This window comes from Coenobita brevimanus, chromosome 91, assembly GCF_032717465.1.
Source record: "Coenobita brevimanus isolate Jiangsu-jjx chromosome 91, ASM3271746v2, whole genome shotgun sequence".
Taxonomy (NCBI): Eukaryota; Metazoa; Arthropoda; class Malacostraca; order Decapoda; family Coenobitidae; genus Coenobita; species Coenobita brevimanus.
This window is the reverse complement of record NC_137044.1, coordinates 8754844-8772179: the sequence shown is the minus strand read 5'-3', so window position 1 is coordinate 8772179 and position 17336 is coordinate 8754844. Positions and strand designations below refer to the sequence as shown.

The following is a 17336-nucleotide window of genomic DNA, read 5'->3' as shown; positions in this document are numbered from 1 at the left end:
TAGGAGGACTACTGGGCCTTGGGGATAGGCCCTGAAGCCTTTGCCCAGAGTTGGGGAAAAAAAATTCCATCTCAAATAACTGGGGTAATACCCCTGGAGCCCCACAAACAGGTGTCATTGGATCACTCCCATAATTATGTTTGGCCATCCCCTGGCCAACCTATTTCAAAAATTTTAGCTACACCCCTGCTGCTTCCCATATTCCTTTAACACAATGGCATTCTCTAAGTTAAAGTCATAACTCCTAAAGTACAAGTGACAATTCTTGTTCATCAGTTAGTCAAAATACAAAGTGGTTACTGTACCTGAGCTACCACTGTATCATCAAGTTGCTGCATGTAAGAAAAATGACACAAAAGAATTTAGCAACTATCAAGACTTAAGGTAGTACCACCATTAGTGGCAACAAAGTATGATTACAAATGTATTATGGGGTATATTGTCATCACAGCTTAGCATCTATAACATACACACAGACAATAATAATATTGCATTTGTTTTGTTCTGTTTCATTTATAAAGGCTCCAACATGCTTGCATGCATCAGTCTTGGTCACCTAATGGTGGTTCTCTATGATCTCTAGCAGCCTCCTTGTTTAGTTCCTTATCACTGAGGTCACACTCAATATCCCCATCCCAGGTCTTTTTTGGTCTGCCTCTCACAACCCAACCCTCACCAATCACACCTCTCACTCTCTGCACATAACTGTCATCCTCCATCCTTTCCATCCATGTGCTAGAATCATCTCAGTCTACCCTTCTCATTACAACACTAATATATTCAAGTCCCATCCTACCTCTCAGTTCTCTATTCACAATCCCAACCCCTCTAGGCCTGTCATTCAAGGATGTACTATATATTTCTCTACTTACAGTATTATCATTGTGCATTCGAGCCTATTAATATCTTCCTTCTTTACTGGACTGGTCTCACTACCATACATACAGCATTACATTCCTAACACATACTGCATAGAAAGACCCCTTAGCACAGAGAGAGAGAACTCTCTCACTGTCAGTTGTGGCAACAGCTCCCTGAACTTTATCCAACCACTCCTTACCCTAGCCAGGGAGATAGTTCCAACCCCCCCTCCAGCACATGCGTCCCCCAAATAACAAAACTCCTTCACACACTCAAGAGACTCTCTAACAAGGTCAATCTTTTCCCACTTCTCAGTCTCTGCATGCTCCCCCAACACACTGTTCACACAAAATCAGCATTATATCACAGCCTACCTTCAATACCACTGCATCTCTTATGCACCCACTAATCATAAACACTGCACATGATGGAGCTACTTCCCACACACCCTTGTGGCAGACTACACATGGCCACACTCCCTCTGCTTTGACGGTACTGCCACTAGCCCTAGATATCATCACTTTTGCTGTATCTGCATTTACTTTCAAACCCTTTTACCCAATTCTATCTCTCCACTTCCGAAATCTTTCCTCCACCTCCCTTTCATTCTCCACAGTCAACACCAAGTCATCATCATATAATGCCTCCCATGGGAGTACAGGTCTGAAGTCACATGAACAAGCTTCATGCACCACATTAAACAATAATGGCTTAAAACTGACCCCTGATGCATACCAACAGTCATGGAAAACTCATTACTCAAACCTGCATTTACTCTCATCTAGGTATGAGCACCCTTGTACATTGCCATATCCACTCTAACCTGCCATCCTTGATCCCAAGCTTTCTCAAGGCCCACTTTACCACCTCCCTCAGAACTCTGTTGAAGGCTTTCTCCAGATCAACTAAAACAAAATACAGCTCTCTCTTCTATCCAATGTATTTTTCCTCAAGCTGTTGGGCAATGAATACAGGTACTATATCAGTGGTCCCTTTGTCTGGCATTAACTCAAACTGCATCTCATCAGTATTCACTCTTTCCCTAATCATAACTTCCAGGGATCCCTCCAATACATTCATTATCTGATTCAAAAGTTTTATACCTCTATAATTTGCTCTCTCTAGGGCACCATCCTTCCTGTTATACACATTTACAATCAAGCTCTTCAGTCAGTCATCCAATACAACACATTCATATATAATTCATCAAATAAGTAACTAAACCCACTCCTGTATCTCTCAAGGCCTTCAATATCTTGGCAGTCAACCCAGACACATCCACTGCTTTCCCCAGCTGTATCCTGTCAATTGCCCTGCTCATTGTATCAATGTCAATCAAAGGCAAAGGGCCAAACACTGGATCCGCTGACTCCAACCTTACCCGTTCCATTCAGATTCCTCATTTAGTAACTGTTTATAATGCCCCCTCCATGCATCCTTAACATCCTCACTGTTCACTACCCTTCCTTCATTATTATTCGCACACTGCTCACCTATAACATCTATGTTATCTCCCTTCAATTGTTTTGCCATCTTAAATACCACAGTGCTCCTTTGGGCACTGTTAAGGCCATCCAGTAAGCCTCTGAGACTCAGATTTTGCCCTGTATACCTCTTTTCTGACCTTGCACTTGGCAGCCAAGAATTCCTCCCTGTTATCATCCCCATTCCATTCCTGGAAAAGTCTTCTTTTCCCCTTAACTGTGGCTTCTACACCCTGATCCCACAACCACATTACAGTACATCCCCGCGGTACACGAGTACGCGATCTCCCTTGTATACGAGGACCTATTTTTTTGTTTTAATTTTAGTGTATTTTTTATTAGTACGCGAACTGAACTCCTTGTAAGGGAGATGGCCAGCGAAGAGTGGCCAAAATCAGGGGTTACCCCAAGTATGCGACATTGCCCCCCCAAGAAATGATAACAGGTAAAGGTGAGCAGCCATATTCTTGTTGGTTTAGTTAAGCCATATCCATGTTGATTACCTAGCAAAGCCATAATCTTGCTGGTTTACTTTATCTTAGGTAATATGTCTTAGAAGGTTTCCCTGTACAGTACAATACTTAGGTCTGCAAGGCATCTCAAGGGATGCCCATGATAGGGGGTGCCGGCCATATGCAATTTTTCCCATAAGTTTATGTATTCACAGTATGCGAATTCCTAGTACACGACGTCCTCTGCCGACCATATAGGTGCATACTAGGGGGATGTACTGTACTTTATGTCTTGATGGGCCCCCTGTCCATCCACACACTGAATCAGTAACTCCCAAGAAACTGTTCTCTGTAATTTTGATAAATATACAGTACTGTACAGCAAGATATCATCAGCATCATTATCATCATTATCATCATCATACATACCTCTTTTCCCATCCTAGGATGGGGTAAGATAAGGTCCAGAAAAAAAAAAAAAAAACAATGTCTGCCCAACTGAATGGGCCACACACTCATTCACACACCAGTCAAGTTTCTGGAACCCTGACTCCACTTCACAGGCATACACATTAACACTCATGTTCTTCATGCCATCTACCAGTTTGTGTCAATCCAAAAACCATCACTTCACCTTGAAAGAACAAGGGTGCCAAGCACCTGTCACAAATTCCTCTATATAGAATCTTTCCACCCAGCTTAATCCACTGTCATTTTCCTAGCCTCACCACTCTCCATACCTCACTTTTTACCATACCTATTCATTTATTTCTTGGTCTACCACACCTCTCATCCTCAAACTCATTCAGATACATCCCTTTCACTATTCTATTCTCATCAACTCACCCATTCTCTCCACATGCCCATACCATTTAGGTATACTCTTCAATTCTGGTGTCCACAGACCTCCTTACTCCACATCTTTCACGAACTGGATTGTTTCTTATTCACTCTCCCCATTTCACACACATTCTTCAACAATCCCATTTCCTTTGCTCTTACTCTTGACTTCGATTTTGATATCACAACAGGCTCATACCCATATGTTAATACAGACACTAAAACCCCTTCATAGAAACCCCTCACAGGTGCCACACATACCAAGGCTTTCATAGCACCAGGCACTTTCCTTCCTTATGCTATTCTACTTTCTATAATATTTGCACATTTACCTCTCATCTTTAGTTATACAGATCCATGACATTGTCAGTATTGTAAGTAGGTGTATGGTCAAGGCATCTTAATTCTACATCAGATATGAGAGAGATGAACAATCTTTTAGCTTCGACAACATCACTAAACTAGTGAAGGTCACCAGATTTATGAGGCATCATGATAAGGTATTATAATCATGTAAAAAATTGTAAAGTTTGGTAAAAACTGTAAAGTTTACAGATTACATAAATGAAGGCAGAGAAATATGGCTCCTACAATGTTGATTATTTAAGATACCTAGGGCCATAACAGAGCTACCAGAGGGCCACATGCAACCTGTGGGCCACAAACTGTGCATCTCTGAGATACAGATATCTAAATAAAACAGTTTGAAACAGAAACTTACCTTTGCTTCATTGCTTGTTGACCAATACAGCTGCTTGGCTTCAATGTCAATAGTGATAAATTCTGGTTTCATATACGTGAATTTGTGCAGGATGGTGGGTTCAGTGCCATCCATTCCAACTTTGCCAACTTTTGCTGGTACAGCCACACCTCCATCATCCAACCAGTAAAGGTACCTGAAGGATGGATAAAAAATAACAAAATGCAATACAACAGCTTAACTCCTGCTAACTGATGATATATTTTGCTGATTTGTTCTTGGTTCCTAAATATGATTTGTTATATCTTATGGGAGACCTCTTGTGGTGAAAGGGTATACAGAGGCTATGTCCAGCCTCTCTTCTTATGGAAATTTCACCAAAGCTCAATACAGTAACCTGAAGATAGAAAAAATAAAATTAATTATAGTATAATGAAGAACAGGTAGGAAAAGGCAGGTTTCCTAAATAAATAATCATATAAAAGCAGAAAACATCTGTTACACAATATAAAAAGAAATGAAATGGATACTCTTCTTAGACAATGGACAACAGCTATTTTATTGATAACTGTGTGAGACAAGGAAGTTATGTAGGATAAAAAAAATATATATATATATATATATAAATATATATATATATATATATATATATATATATATAAATATATATATATATATATATATATATATATATCATCATCATCACTGCCCAGACTTCTTTTCCCCCCCTAAGGGCACAAGTTATAGATGCACAAGACAGAGGTTGCATTTTGTTTTCTTTTAGCATTTAACAGGATGTCTTTATTCCACTGGCAAATGTTATATAAAAATATTGAGAAACATATCATGTGATTTTTACCTGTGAAAAGAGGCTAAGATTTCAAAGACTGAATGGAGAGTGTATGTGCTGAACAGAGTACAGGGCATTATGTTCATAGCTTTTCTACCTACCTTTTTCTAGTAGAAACCAGAGTTATTATGGTGATGGTGATGATGATGAAGACTGTGATGCTAACGGTGATGATGATGATGATGATGATGATGATGATGATGATGATGATGATGATGTTGATGATGACAATAATGAACAGTTCACTGAAGACGAAAGTACTGCAATGAGCATGTAGATCTTAATGTGGCACTCATTATGTAGGCCAAAGTATACAGAACTAGAATGAACAGGAAAAAAGTGACTGAGAGAAAAAAATGAAGCAAGGGTGACATTCATAAATTATCTGAGCCATTATGGAACATCATAATCAGTTACTAAATGTCAGAACAGAAAAATAGGAAAGGTCCTGCACTGGGATACCATATACTGATGCTAATGATGACAGCACAGTGCCTGCTGCCAGAGTTGGGTAAGTGCTATCTCAACCAAAGCTGTGATTTTCAGTCCTCTGGAAAGCCACACTTATCCCACATTAAATGGTGCAAGTTTAAGACCATGTTCATGGAGTAAAATAGGTCTGAATATCCAACTGAATCAAATTATTTGTTGTTAGCACTGCTGGGACTGTAAACATGGCCAGAGCTTACACTCTTCTGCGGAACATGGTACTGTAACTGTAATAACCGGACTGAAACTTAACAAGTTAATCACTGGTCTGACCGAGATTCGATCTCAGGTCCTCGTGCTTCATATGCACGAATGTTACCACTGAGCCAAGGAGAGGATCCCCGCTTTGCCTCTAAGCAATGCGGGCTTTTATAGACCCCAATACATCACTCTTTTCTTCCCTTGGTGATTAATTTGCTGAGTTTTGACCACACAGTAGCACAGCATCAGATGACCCCGTTGGGGATGCTGCAGACCACACTGAACAGCTCCTCCCCAGGATGTAATGACTAGGACGCTGTCAGCTACCCAACAACATCATTGCCCTCCAAGCCTTGACTCAAATCCCACACCACTGCCAACCAATGTAATAACTGGACTGAAACTTAACAAATTAATCACTGGTCTGACTGAGATTCGATCTCAGACCCTTGCACTTCATACGCGCTCAGGTTACCACTGAGCCAAAGAGAGGATCCCCACTTTGCCTCTAGCAGCGTGGGCCTTTATAGGACCCATTACATAACAATCTCGTGCACACAACACAGAACTTTGATAAGTCAACAAAACTGGGTGGTGAGTATTAATCAGCGTGATTTAAGACACATTCATAACACAGGTTATTATGTCTATCTATCTATCTATAGCCCGACGCCCTAATCCCGCAAAGGGTGGCCGCAGACAAAACGCCTCCAAGTCGCTCTGTCACCCACCATTTGACTACCCTCCCCCCAACTCACCCTCCCCTCCCTCATATACCTCTCAACTCCATCCCTCCACCTCATCCTCGGTCTACCTCTCCCTCTCCCTCCCTCCATCTCACCTACATACACCCTCTTAGTCAGTCTTTCATTCTCCATTCTCTTCACATGTTATTATGAACAGTAATAATTACACCACTGGAGACTCTGCTGGCCTGGCATAGTACTGTGATATACATATGATGTATCTTAATAAAAAGATGCCTATTATGAATGCATTCATAATGACTTGCTATTTTTTTTTTCTTGAGTACAGAATATGTGGGACCTAATTATGCTTTCTCAATGACAAATGAATTGCTTGATTCCAGTTTTCCATAAAGAGTAGGTCACTGAAAAGAGCAGTACTAGATCTAAAAGCAACAATCTTAACAATATTAATTCAAGAGCTTCATTAACTGGTTGTCCAACTTTAAACAGTGTCTTCTCAGTTTCTCATGTTTTGCATTTATCTGATTTTGGCCATGGGTTCCTGACATGATTAAAAATAATCACATTGTGGGTACAAAAGAAAAATATTTTTAGATATAACAATGTGAGAGTAAATGTACTGTAACCTGAATATTTGCATTGCTACTTACCCATCAACTGGATCCAGACAGACAGACTTGGGTCTTCCCACACCCGTCTCATTGCCATTGTGGTCCAGAATGACACTTTGGTATTTGTTCTTGCCATCCAATTTGAGCACTTCAATGTTGTTGGCAACACGGTTACCAATGTACATATTCATGCCCACCCAGTCCCAGGTCATTGTGTAGGGGGAGCCATATATTCCCAAGTCCAAGTAGGTTGATTTATTTCCACCTCCAATGCTCATTGTGTAAATTGTACCCTGTTCATAAAAGGTACATTAGATGTTTTCACTGAGTGTTACCCACAATTTTCCATTTAAAGACAATCAATTCCAGTAAACTGCCCTAAATATTCCAACTTAAGTCATATATTGCCAAATATAATCATTATTACTAACAGAGGAATAATTAACATACATTCTCACTATCCTTGGCTATGGCTTCAACCCAGAATATGCGATCATTATTTCGGTCATAGTCCAGCTCAAGTCCATTTTCTACACCAACGATTGGGGTTAAGAATCTGGTTGCCTCATCCCCTTCTTCTCCAGGCTTCAGAGGGATGTCAACAATCTGACTACCTTTCATAACCATAAGATATGGGGTTTCCTCTGTAGAAAAAACAAAAAGATTTTGCAGATGGCATACACATAATTGAAATTATTTAATGCTTGTAAACTAAAAGCTATTGACAAAAAGGTTAAAAGTTAGGAAAATCATGAAAATGATAATAATAACAATAATAATAATAATCTATCTATCTATCTATAGCCCGACGCCCTAATCCCGCAAAGGGTGGCCGCACACAAAACGCCTCCAAGTCGCTCTGTCACCCACCATTTGACTACCGTCCCCCCAACTCACTCCCCCCCTCCCTCATATACCTCTCAACTTCATCCCTCCACCTCATCCTCAGTCTAACCCTCCCTCTCCCTCCCTCCACCTCACCTACATACACCCTCTTAGTCAGTCTTTCATTCTCCATTCTCTTCACATGTCCAAACCACCTCAGTGTATTTCTCCTAATCTTCTCAACCACATCCACATCCACCCCACAGCAATCCTTCACTTCTTCATTCGTCAACCTGTCCCTCCATGTCATTCCACATGCTCCTCTCCAGTAACTCATTTCCACTGCTCTCACTCTTGACTTGTTCCCCTCTTGCAAGGTCCATGCCTCACTTCAATACGTCAGGGTAGGGATCACAATACTATCATGCAGTGACTTCTTAACTTCCATACTCACCTCCTTATTTCTCATCACTGCTTTCAGTTTACCAACAACCTTCCTTCCCTGCTGTACCCTTTCACACTCTTCATCCCCTAAAGTTCCATCCTTATTCATCACACTACCCAAGAAGTACTTGAATGCACTCACATTCTCCATATCCTCACCATCTAACCTCACTGCACACACTGTGACTTCATTCCTCTCAAACACCATAACTTTACTTTTTTTTAAATTAACTTTCAGATTCCTCCTCCTACACACTGTCCCAAATTCATTCACCAAACCTTGCAACTCCCATTCATCTTCACTCAACAGTACTGTATCATCAGCAAACAGCAACACCGGAAGCTTCCAAATCTCACCCTCATTCATTAGAGCCATCCCCACATCCACTGCCCTACCTTGCACCTCCTTTACAACCCCATCCATGTATATATTAAACAGCCATGCAGACATCACACAACCCTGTTTCAGTCCCACATTGAGATAAAAGAACTCACTCAGCTCACCATCCACTCGCACCGTAGCCCTAGCTCCCTCATACATACTCTTCACAGCACTCAACAATTTCCCCTCCACTCCATATATTCTTAATACCTTCCACATACCTTGCCTATCTATTCTGTCATAAACTTTCTCCAAGTCCATGAAGGCAGCATACACTTTCCTTCCCTTCTCTAGATACTTCTCCACTAAATATCTTAGAACAAATATCTGATCTACACACCCTTTTCCCTTCCTAAATCCCCCTTGTTCTTCTTCAACTAGCTCCTCTGTCATATGCCTAACCCTATCAATGAGTATTCTACCATATATTTTACCAGTCACACTAAGAAGGCAAATACCCCTATGGTTACCACATACTTCTCTCTCTCCTTTTCCTTTGTATAAAGGAACAATTATACCTGATTTCCAGTCCTCTGGAACCCTTCCCTCTTCCCAAGCCAATCTATACAACTTTCATATCCACTCCACAACAATCTCACCCCCATACCTAAGCATTTCACCAAACACTCCATCAATTCCTTGGGCCTTTCCCAACTTAATCTTCTTCATCGCTTCCAATACTTCCGCCCTACTGATCTCTTCCTCCCTCCTCTCATCTCTTCTTCTCCCAGCCATTCCCTAACCACTTATACTCGCACTGCTCTCACTCTCTACATTCAACAAATCCTCAAAGTGCTCCTTCCATCTCCTCAATTTCTCTCTCTTCTCCACCAACAATCTATTATTCCTATCTTTCACTTCCCTACTATTTCCCCTTTCACACTGCCTTACTTTCTTCACCTCCTTCCAGAACAATTTCTTACTCTCCCTCCATTTCACACTCAGATTCCTCCTAAACTCTTCATAATAATAATAATTTGTGGTAGGTGGGGGCACTCACCATCCACTCACTCAATTTAGTGCTACTCTCGGGTGTCTGCCCTGTACTCTCCTCCATCCTTCTTTCCTTCCATCTTCTTCTGTCTTTCTTTCCTTCATTCTTTCCTCGTCTTTCTGCCTGCATGTGACTTTACACTCCCTCTTCTGTCTTTCATTCCTTCATTCTTTCCTCTTCCTTCTGCCCGTGGGTGACTCTACACTGAGTGACAAGCCAAATGGTTTCTTGTACACCAGGAAACCATTTACTACGCTGCGTGGTAACCATATAATCAAATTTTGGCACCTGGTGGTTTAGTGGGTAATTATTGTGCTCCAATCCGATTGAGCCGGTGAAGGTTTATATCCAAGGGATGGTTGGGGTTTATTGCTCATGTAATGCCACCCAGGGATGAGTGAGGCTGGTCACTCTCATCTTAAATGTCAGGAGCAACTGCCAAGCCCCGGGCTCCTAAGATTGGATGATGGATGGATGGATGGATGGATAATAATAATAATAATACAGTGATACAGTAATAATACGATACTGCCTAGCAACAATGGTCTTAAAAAAAACACAGTATCAACAAAACACTACAGTATTTTTATATTACACCAACAATAATGAAAATATACATCATCTGTACATTACTTTAGAAGGTTATGCAGTGAAGTTGTTGCATGCCTATTGTATTTAGAAAAAAAAAAAAAAAAAAAAAGGTCGTCATCATCATCATCATCATCATCATCATCATCATCCGGACCTCCTTTCCCACCTGAGGGCAGGGTGAGGAATAGCAACAATTCTACATAATATGGTAGTCCTCACTCTGCACCAAGGGTGTGTTCCACAAGGTTACAGCTTTTTCATGTAGTTTCTACTGTCAAGTGGGCAAAACTGACAAATCAGCTTCACAAGTAGCATGGGTGCTTTAAGAGGCAATTTATCTTGTACAGTAGTTGTTACTGACTTCACAGCAATAAAGAATGAGAAAGAAGGTGACTCTGAGTGAGGACTTACTGCACTGCATAACTGACAGCAAATCTACATTACAATAAAATGCAAGTCAGTCCCTGAAAAATAATCAGACTGTGATGTGGCAGCTTACCTAGGTTGCACTTGCCACCCTGAAGCTTATACCCAGGTCGACACAGACAAGCGTAGCCTGTTGGATGCTTCAGGAGGCAGATATGTGCACAAGGATTGGAGGCACATGGGTTGGCTTCACTTGGCTGCAAAGAAAATGGCTGATTAACATTCTCAGGATCCAATACTCACTACTAGCTACATAAAATCATCTGACACTAGCTGGAACAAAATACTAGAGTTGCTCCAGTCATTAGAAAGTTAATGGTATCAGTGTTAATGCGCTCAGGCTCATACAAATCACTCTCATCTGAATACTTTCATCTGGCATTAGCTGGTGTAGAATACCAGAGTTCTCTCAATCATGAAAGGGCTCAATAATACAGGGGAAAAAAAAAAAAAATAGAATCCTCACGGCAAAAAGCAATCAGTGCCAGTCCAGCTATCATTATCTTTTTTCTTCATGAAGAAAAGCAAAGAGAGATACTGAAACTGAACGGGGTAAATGAGGAATGGCTATGTATTATCTGGACAAAATAGTCTTTGCTTAACCCATTGGCAGGACTGACTCTGTATTAGTTGAAAAAAATCATGTGTCAAAAGCTGAAGTAAGAACTTCTCAATTCTTGGCAAAAATATTAATTGTAAGAATTTTTAATGTATCTGGTGTCCTAGGTTTCTCTTGAGCTGAGTAAGAACATTTGCTGTCAAGCTAATAAAATGCATAGGACAGTAGGTAAATTCACAGCCAAAGGCTTAATCAAACTGAAGTCCACGAGGAGAAATCTGATGCATTACACCTCTACTCCATATGGAAAAAAATGTACTGTGAAAGGCATTCTTTATATCACGAAATTGCCAATCACTGAATATTCTGACCACTATAATGAGTAACTATTGATTATGTATGTAAATTTTCATCCTCACCTGCAAGACTGGATGATGAACATGTATGCTTAGTGGTTGTGATACCAAGTGTGAGACAACTGTTTCATTATTGCCACGGAACTTGTGAGCTGAAAGAACTCTGTTAAGCTGACGATCAGTCCAATAAACATTGTCCTCAAAGATGGATAGTGAGTGGGGATGTAGCAAGTAGTGGCTCTGAGTCAAAACCTAAGGAAAAGAAAGGCTTATTAATGAACACAAACACAAGAGGAATCATCAAAATTGTAAGGAAGCATCATGATTTTAAAAAAAATCATAATTCTATTACTGGTATATAAACATGATGATATATATATATATACAGTACCCTCGCGTCCAACACACGTTAGTCCAGCACGATTCAGGTCCAGCACGGAAAGCAAATAATTAGTATTATTTAATATGATTTAATTACTGCAACACGAGTGTGTTAGCATAACACGCACAGAGCTCCGAGAAGTGGGCGAAATCCGCAGAGTTCAACTCTAGCACAATCACCCCCGGTCCAACACGGTCATACTGGACATTCCCATGATGATGATAGCCAATGAAAACTTCTGATCAAGTAGCCTTCCCCGCCCGCTATCGTGACGTGATCGTGATGCCGCCCAATTAAAAGCGCTGCTGGTGTCACATGATGTTTTGTTTAAATTTCTCTCGCCACAGCGCCACTCAGTCGCATAATTGCATTGGAAGGTGCTTTTTTCTTGCTGAATTTCTGCCCTTGTTACTGCATTTTACCCTGCTCACGATGCCTAGGAAGCCTTCTGAGAACCCCAAGAAGCGTCAGCACCTCCCTCAGGCCACCAAGCTAGAAAGCATCGAGAGGAAGAAGAAAGGGGAGAGGAGAGTTGACATTGCCAAGGTCTACGACATGAATGAAGCCAATGTGAGGGCTATAATAAAAAACCAAGACAAGATCCTGGCAGCCGAAGGCTATCACACGGCACTTCATACCAGGTTTGCCGAGGATACGATGGTAAATCGGAACGGTAACGTGGTAAAATTGCCGACGATACCACGGGCATTTAGAATTCTGCTGGATGGATTCCTGCCGAGGATACGACGGGCAAAACAGTGTGACCAAAACCCAGGCAACTCGACAGAGAATGTATCGTACTACAGCATTGAACATTTAGCCTGACACTGAATACATATTAATATTTTAGAATAAATATCAATTGTTTTGAAACCCTTCTCATTGGCGTGTGTACCAGTTTATAAACAAAGTTGCTTCTCCTTATTCTCTACCGAGTCAGCGACAGCGATCACTTTCCACAGTCACGAGACGGGGCTCTGGTAACAGTGTGAGAAGCATGCCGTTTGCCGTGGATTACAGAGTGCTAGGACAGGCAGAAGCAGGACCTTCCATGGCTGTGGACGAAGACAGTGATTCTAAGTGTGATTTCGAAGGATTTATGAGGGAGGTTGAGGAGAAGCAACAGCCATTACCCGCTAGTGACGCCAGCAGCCATCCTCCGGGGACTCAGTAGGACTACCTACAGCTTTGGATACCACCTTCCATTCCCAGCAAGCCCACCAACACTATCCTAAAAGGTTAGTTATCATTCATAGCACAGTACCATTTATTATAATTACAACAGTACCAATATATGTATAGGTATATGGTAGGTATTTAGGGTGACTTTTCCTAGGCTTGCTGACATAATTCATTTTTCCCCATAAGCTCTGTTGTTAGTCCAACACGTTTTTGGTCCAACACGTGACCCATGCATGACAATATTACCGTGTTGGACGCGAGGGTACTGTATATACGGTATATATATTCAGGCATTCCCCGGTTTAACGATGCAATTGGTTAAGTAAAAACCCACTGCTAGGCAGGGTATCGTATCTTGGGGTAGATTTAACATGTAAAGTATAGGGATGCGTTTTTGAGCCTTGGGTTTCCCCCCCAACCAAGTCCTAGACCCACTCAAATGAGTCCAAAAACAAGTTTCTAGCTAACCTAAACCCCCAAATAGCTTTAAAACATGCTAAACTATGCCTGAAAGCAGTTTATAACTCACCTAAACCCAAAAACAATATCTGAATATCATCAAAAATAAGTTTGGAAAAAAATCAAACTTTAGTAAACTGTCTCCAAAATGACAATGTTCACCCCATCTATACCTAAAACACATTAATACCTGTAGAAGTCTAAAAGCAGTTTATATATCAACCTAATCACAAAATTTAAGCCTAAAATATCATCAAAATCAGTAAAAAAAAAAAATAAAAAAAACGTTATACTGGGGTTTGGCCATCATTCGGTGGGGTAGGGTAGTATGTCTACCGTCATTGCTATGCCGAGGTATCACATCTAGGGGTATCGTATCTCAGAGTCTGCCTATGTGTGTGTGTGTGTGTGTGTGTGTGTGTGTATGTGTGTGTGTGTGTGTATATATATATATATATATATTGTATCTGTTTCATTATGGTAAATTAAGTCTTTACATATCAGGACAGCAGAGCGAGGAGGGGCAGCGGCAGGAGGTGGGGGAAGGCTGGAGATGGGGGAAGGCTGGAGGTGAGGGAGAAGGGTGAGGAGGGACAGCAGCAGACGACGAGTGATGCGTAGATGAAGTGATCTATCTATCTATTGCCAGATGCCTCAATCCCGTTTGGGGTGGCCACAAACAAATCGCCTCCAAGTCGCCCTGTCCCCCGCCATTTCACTGCCCTGCTCCCAACTCACCCCCCCCTCTCTCATATACCTCTCCACCTCATCCCTCCATCTCATCCTCGGCCTCCCCCTCCCTCTTCCCCCCTCCACCTCACTCACATACACTCTCTTCGTCAGTCTTTCACCCTCCATCCTCTCCACATGGCCAAACCACCTCAGTGTGTTCCTCATAATGCTTCCTATCACATCCACATCCACACCACAATGCTCCTTTATATCCTCATTCGTCAGCCTGTCTCCACGTGACTCCACAGGCTCCTCTTAAATAACTCATTTCCACTGCTCTCGCTCTTGACTTGTATCCTTCCAACAATGTCCAAGCTTCACTTCCGTACGTTAGAGTTGGTATCACAATACTGTCATGTAGTAACTTTTTCACTTCCATGCTCACTTCCCTGTTTCTTATCACTGCTTTCAAAGAACCAGCAACCTTTCTTCCCTGCTGTACCCTTTCAAGCACTTCACCCTCCAAACCTCCATCCTTACTCATCTATCTATCTATCTATCTATCTATTGTCAGATGCCTCAATCCCGTTTGGGGTGGCCACAAACAAATCGCCTCCAAGTCGCCCTGTCCCCCGCCATTTCACTCCCCTGCTCCCAACTCACACCCCCCTCTCTCATATACCTCTCCACCCCATCTCTCCATCTCATCCTCGGCCTCCCCCTCCCTTACTCATCACACTACCCAAATACTTAAACGTACTCACATTTTCCAATTCCTCACCATCCAACCTCACTGTACATTCACTAACTTCACCTCTCTCAAAGACCATCACTTTACTCTTCCCTACATTCACCTTTAGGTTCCGTTTCTTACACACTCTCTCAAACTCATCCACCAAGCCTTGCAGCTCCCCTTCGTCTTCACTCAACAACACAGTATCATCTGCAAACAACAGTACAGGGAGTTTCCAAACACTATCCTCTCTCACCAGGGCCACTCCAACATCCACTACCCTACCTTGTACCTCTTTTATTACCCCATCCATGTACAGATTGAACAACCATGGAGACATGACACATCCCTGTTTCAAACCAACTTTCAAAGAGAAAAATTCACTTAGTTCACCATCCACATGCACTGCAGCATTCGCACCATCGTACATACTCTTCACAGCATTCAACAACTTCCCATCTACTCCATATATTCTTAACACTTTCCACAATCCTTGTCTATCCACCCTGTCATATGCTTTCTCCAAATCCATGAAAGCCGCATACAACTTCTTTCCCTTCTCTAGAAACTTTTCCACTAAAGATCTAAGAATGAATATCTGATCTACACAACCTCTTCCCTTCCTAAAGCCTCCCTGTTCTTCTCCAACTAATTTCTCTGTTCTTTCTCTAACACTGTCAATAAGTATCCTGCCATACACTTTTCCTATTATACTAAGAAGACAAATGCCCCTATGATTACCACACACTTCTTTTTCCCCTTTTCCTTTGTACAAGGGAATAATTGTACCTGACTTCCAATCCTCCGGGACTCTACCTTCCTCCCAGGCCAATCTGCACATCTTCCACATCCATTCTACTACTATCTCTCCCCCATGCTTCAGCATTTCACCACACACTCCATCAATTCCTGGGGCTTTCCCCGATTTAACTTTCTTCATTGCTTCCACAACTTCTATCCTACTGATTTCTTCTTGTCTTCTCACCTCCCTCCTTCTCCCAGCCATTCCCCAGCCACTTATACTCGCATTACTTCCATCCTCTACGTTCAACAATTCCTTAAAGTGTTCTCTCCATCTGCTCACTTTTTCTCCCTTCTCCACTAGTAATCTACCATTTTTATCTTTCACTCCCCTGCTAACTTCACTTCCACCCTGTCTTACTCTTTTCACTTCTCTCCAGAACATTTTCTTACAGTCCCTCCACTTTACACTCAAATTCCTTCCAAATTCCTCATCCACTCTCTTCTTACTCTCTCTTACTAAACTTTTCACCTCTCTCTTTCTTTCCACATATAACTCTCTCTTCCGCCTCTCAACCTCTTCCACGCCCCTATTTCTCATCCATTCATTGTATGCTTTCTTCTTTTGTGTCACAGCCTGTTTCACCTCTTCAGTCCACCACGCTGTTCCTTGCACCCCCCTCCGTCTTCTCTTCCTTCCACACACCACATCACATGCTGCACATATTTCTTCTGTAAATATCTTACACACACCTTCCACGTCTCCCATCTGCTCCAATTCATATTTGCCCAATCGTTCCTCCACTTCTCTCTTATACTCTGCCTTTTTCTCATCCTCTTGTAACCTTTCCACTCTCCTTGCAACTACTCCTTCCTCTCGTCTTTCCCTTCTTCTATTTCTCCATCTTACTTGCATCCTAATTCTGGCCACCACCAAGTAGTGGTCAGAAAGCCCACTCCCCCAACCTCTATACACTCTTGCATCCTTTACACATCTTCGCATCCTTTCATCCACACACACATAATCAATCATTGCCTTCCTTTCATTCAGTTCACCACCCACCCTTCTCATCACTCGCCATGTATACCTGTGGATCATTTTATGCCTGAAGAGGGTATTGGCTATCACCAACCCCCTCCCAGCACAAATGTCCACTAACGCACTCCCATTCTCATCTATCTCAGCAGGCACACCCCACTCCCCCAACTATTCCATCCACCTTCACATTACCAACTTTACCATTCATATCACCAATCAAAAACACTCTCTCATTCCTTCCAAACTTTTCCATGCACACTTCCACATTTGTCCAGAGCTCTTCTCTCACTCTTCTAGCATGATCTTGCGTTGGCGCATACACACACACAATCGCCCACATTTGTATTCCAACT

At 41.9% G+C, this 17336-nt stretch overlaps 1 protein-coding gene across 4 annotated transcripts in view; it reads right to left on the bottom strand.

The window, feature by feature from the left end:
• The window catches only part of mgl (low-density lipoprotein receptor-related protein megalin), a 729243-nt gene that overhangs the window by 124538 nt on the left and 587369 nt on the right, over window positions 1-17336 (bottom strand). For 2 of the 4 annotated variants that reach the window (XM_080281751.1, XM_080281752.1), the window contains exons 23-28: window positions 11839-12027; window positions 10934-11057; window positions 7649-7842; window positions 7238-7491; window positions 4359-4533; window positions 306-332 (exon numbers count right to left, since the gene is read on the bottom strand). In XM_080281751.1, the coding sequence (XP_080137877.1) occupies window positions 306-332; window positions 4359-4533; window positions 7238-7491; window positions 7649-7842; window positions 10934-11057; window positions 11839-12027 (963 nt within the window). The remainder of the gene's footprint in view (window positions 1-305; window positions 333-4358; window positions 4534-7237; window positions 7492-7648; window positions 7843-10933; window positions 11058-11838; window positions 12028-17336) is intronic. The other 2 variants (XM_080281753.1, XM_080281754.1) reach the window with 1 other exon arrangement.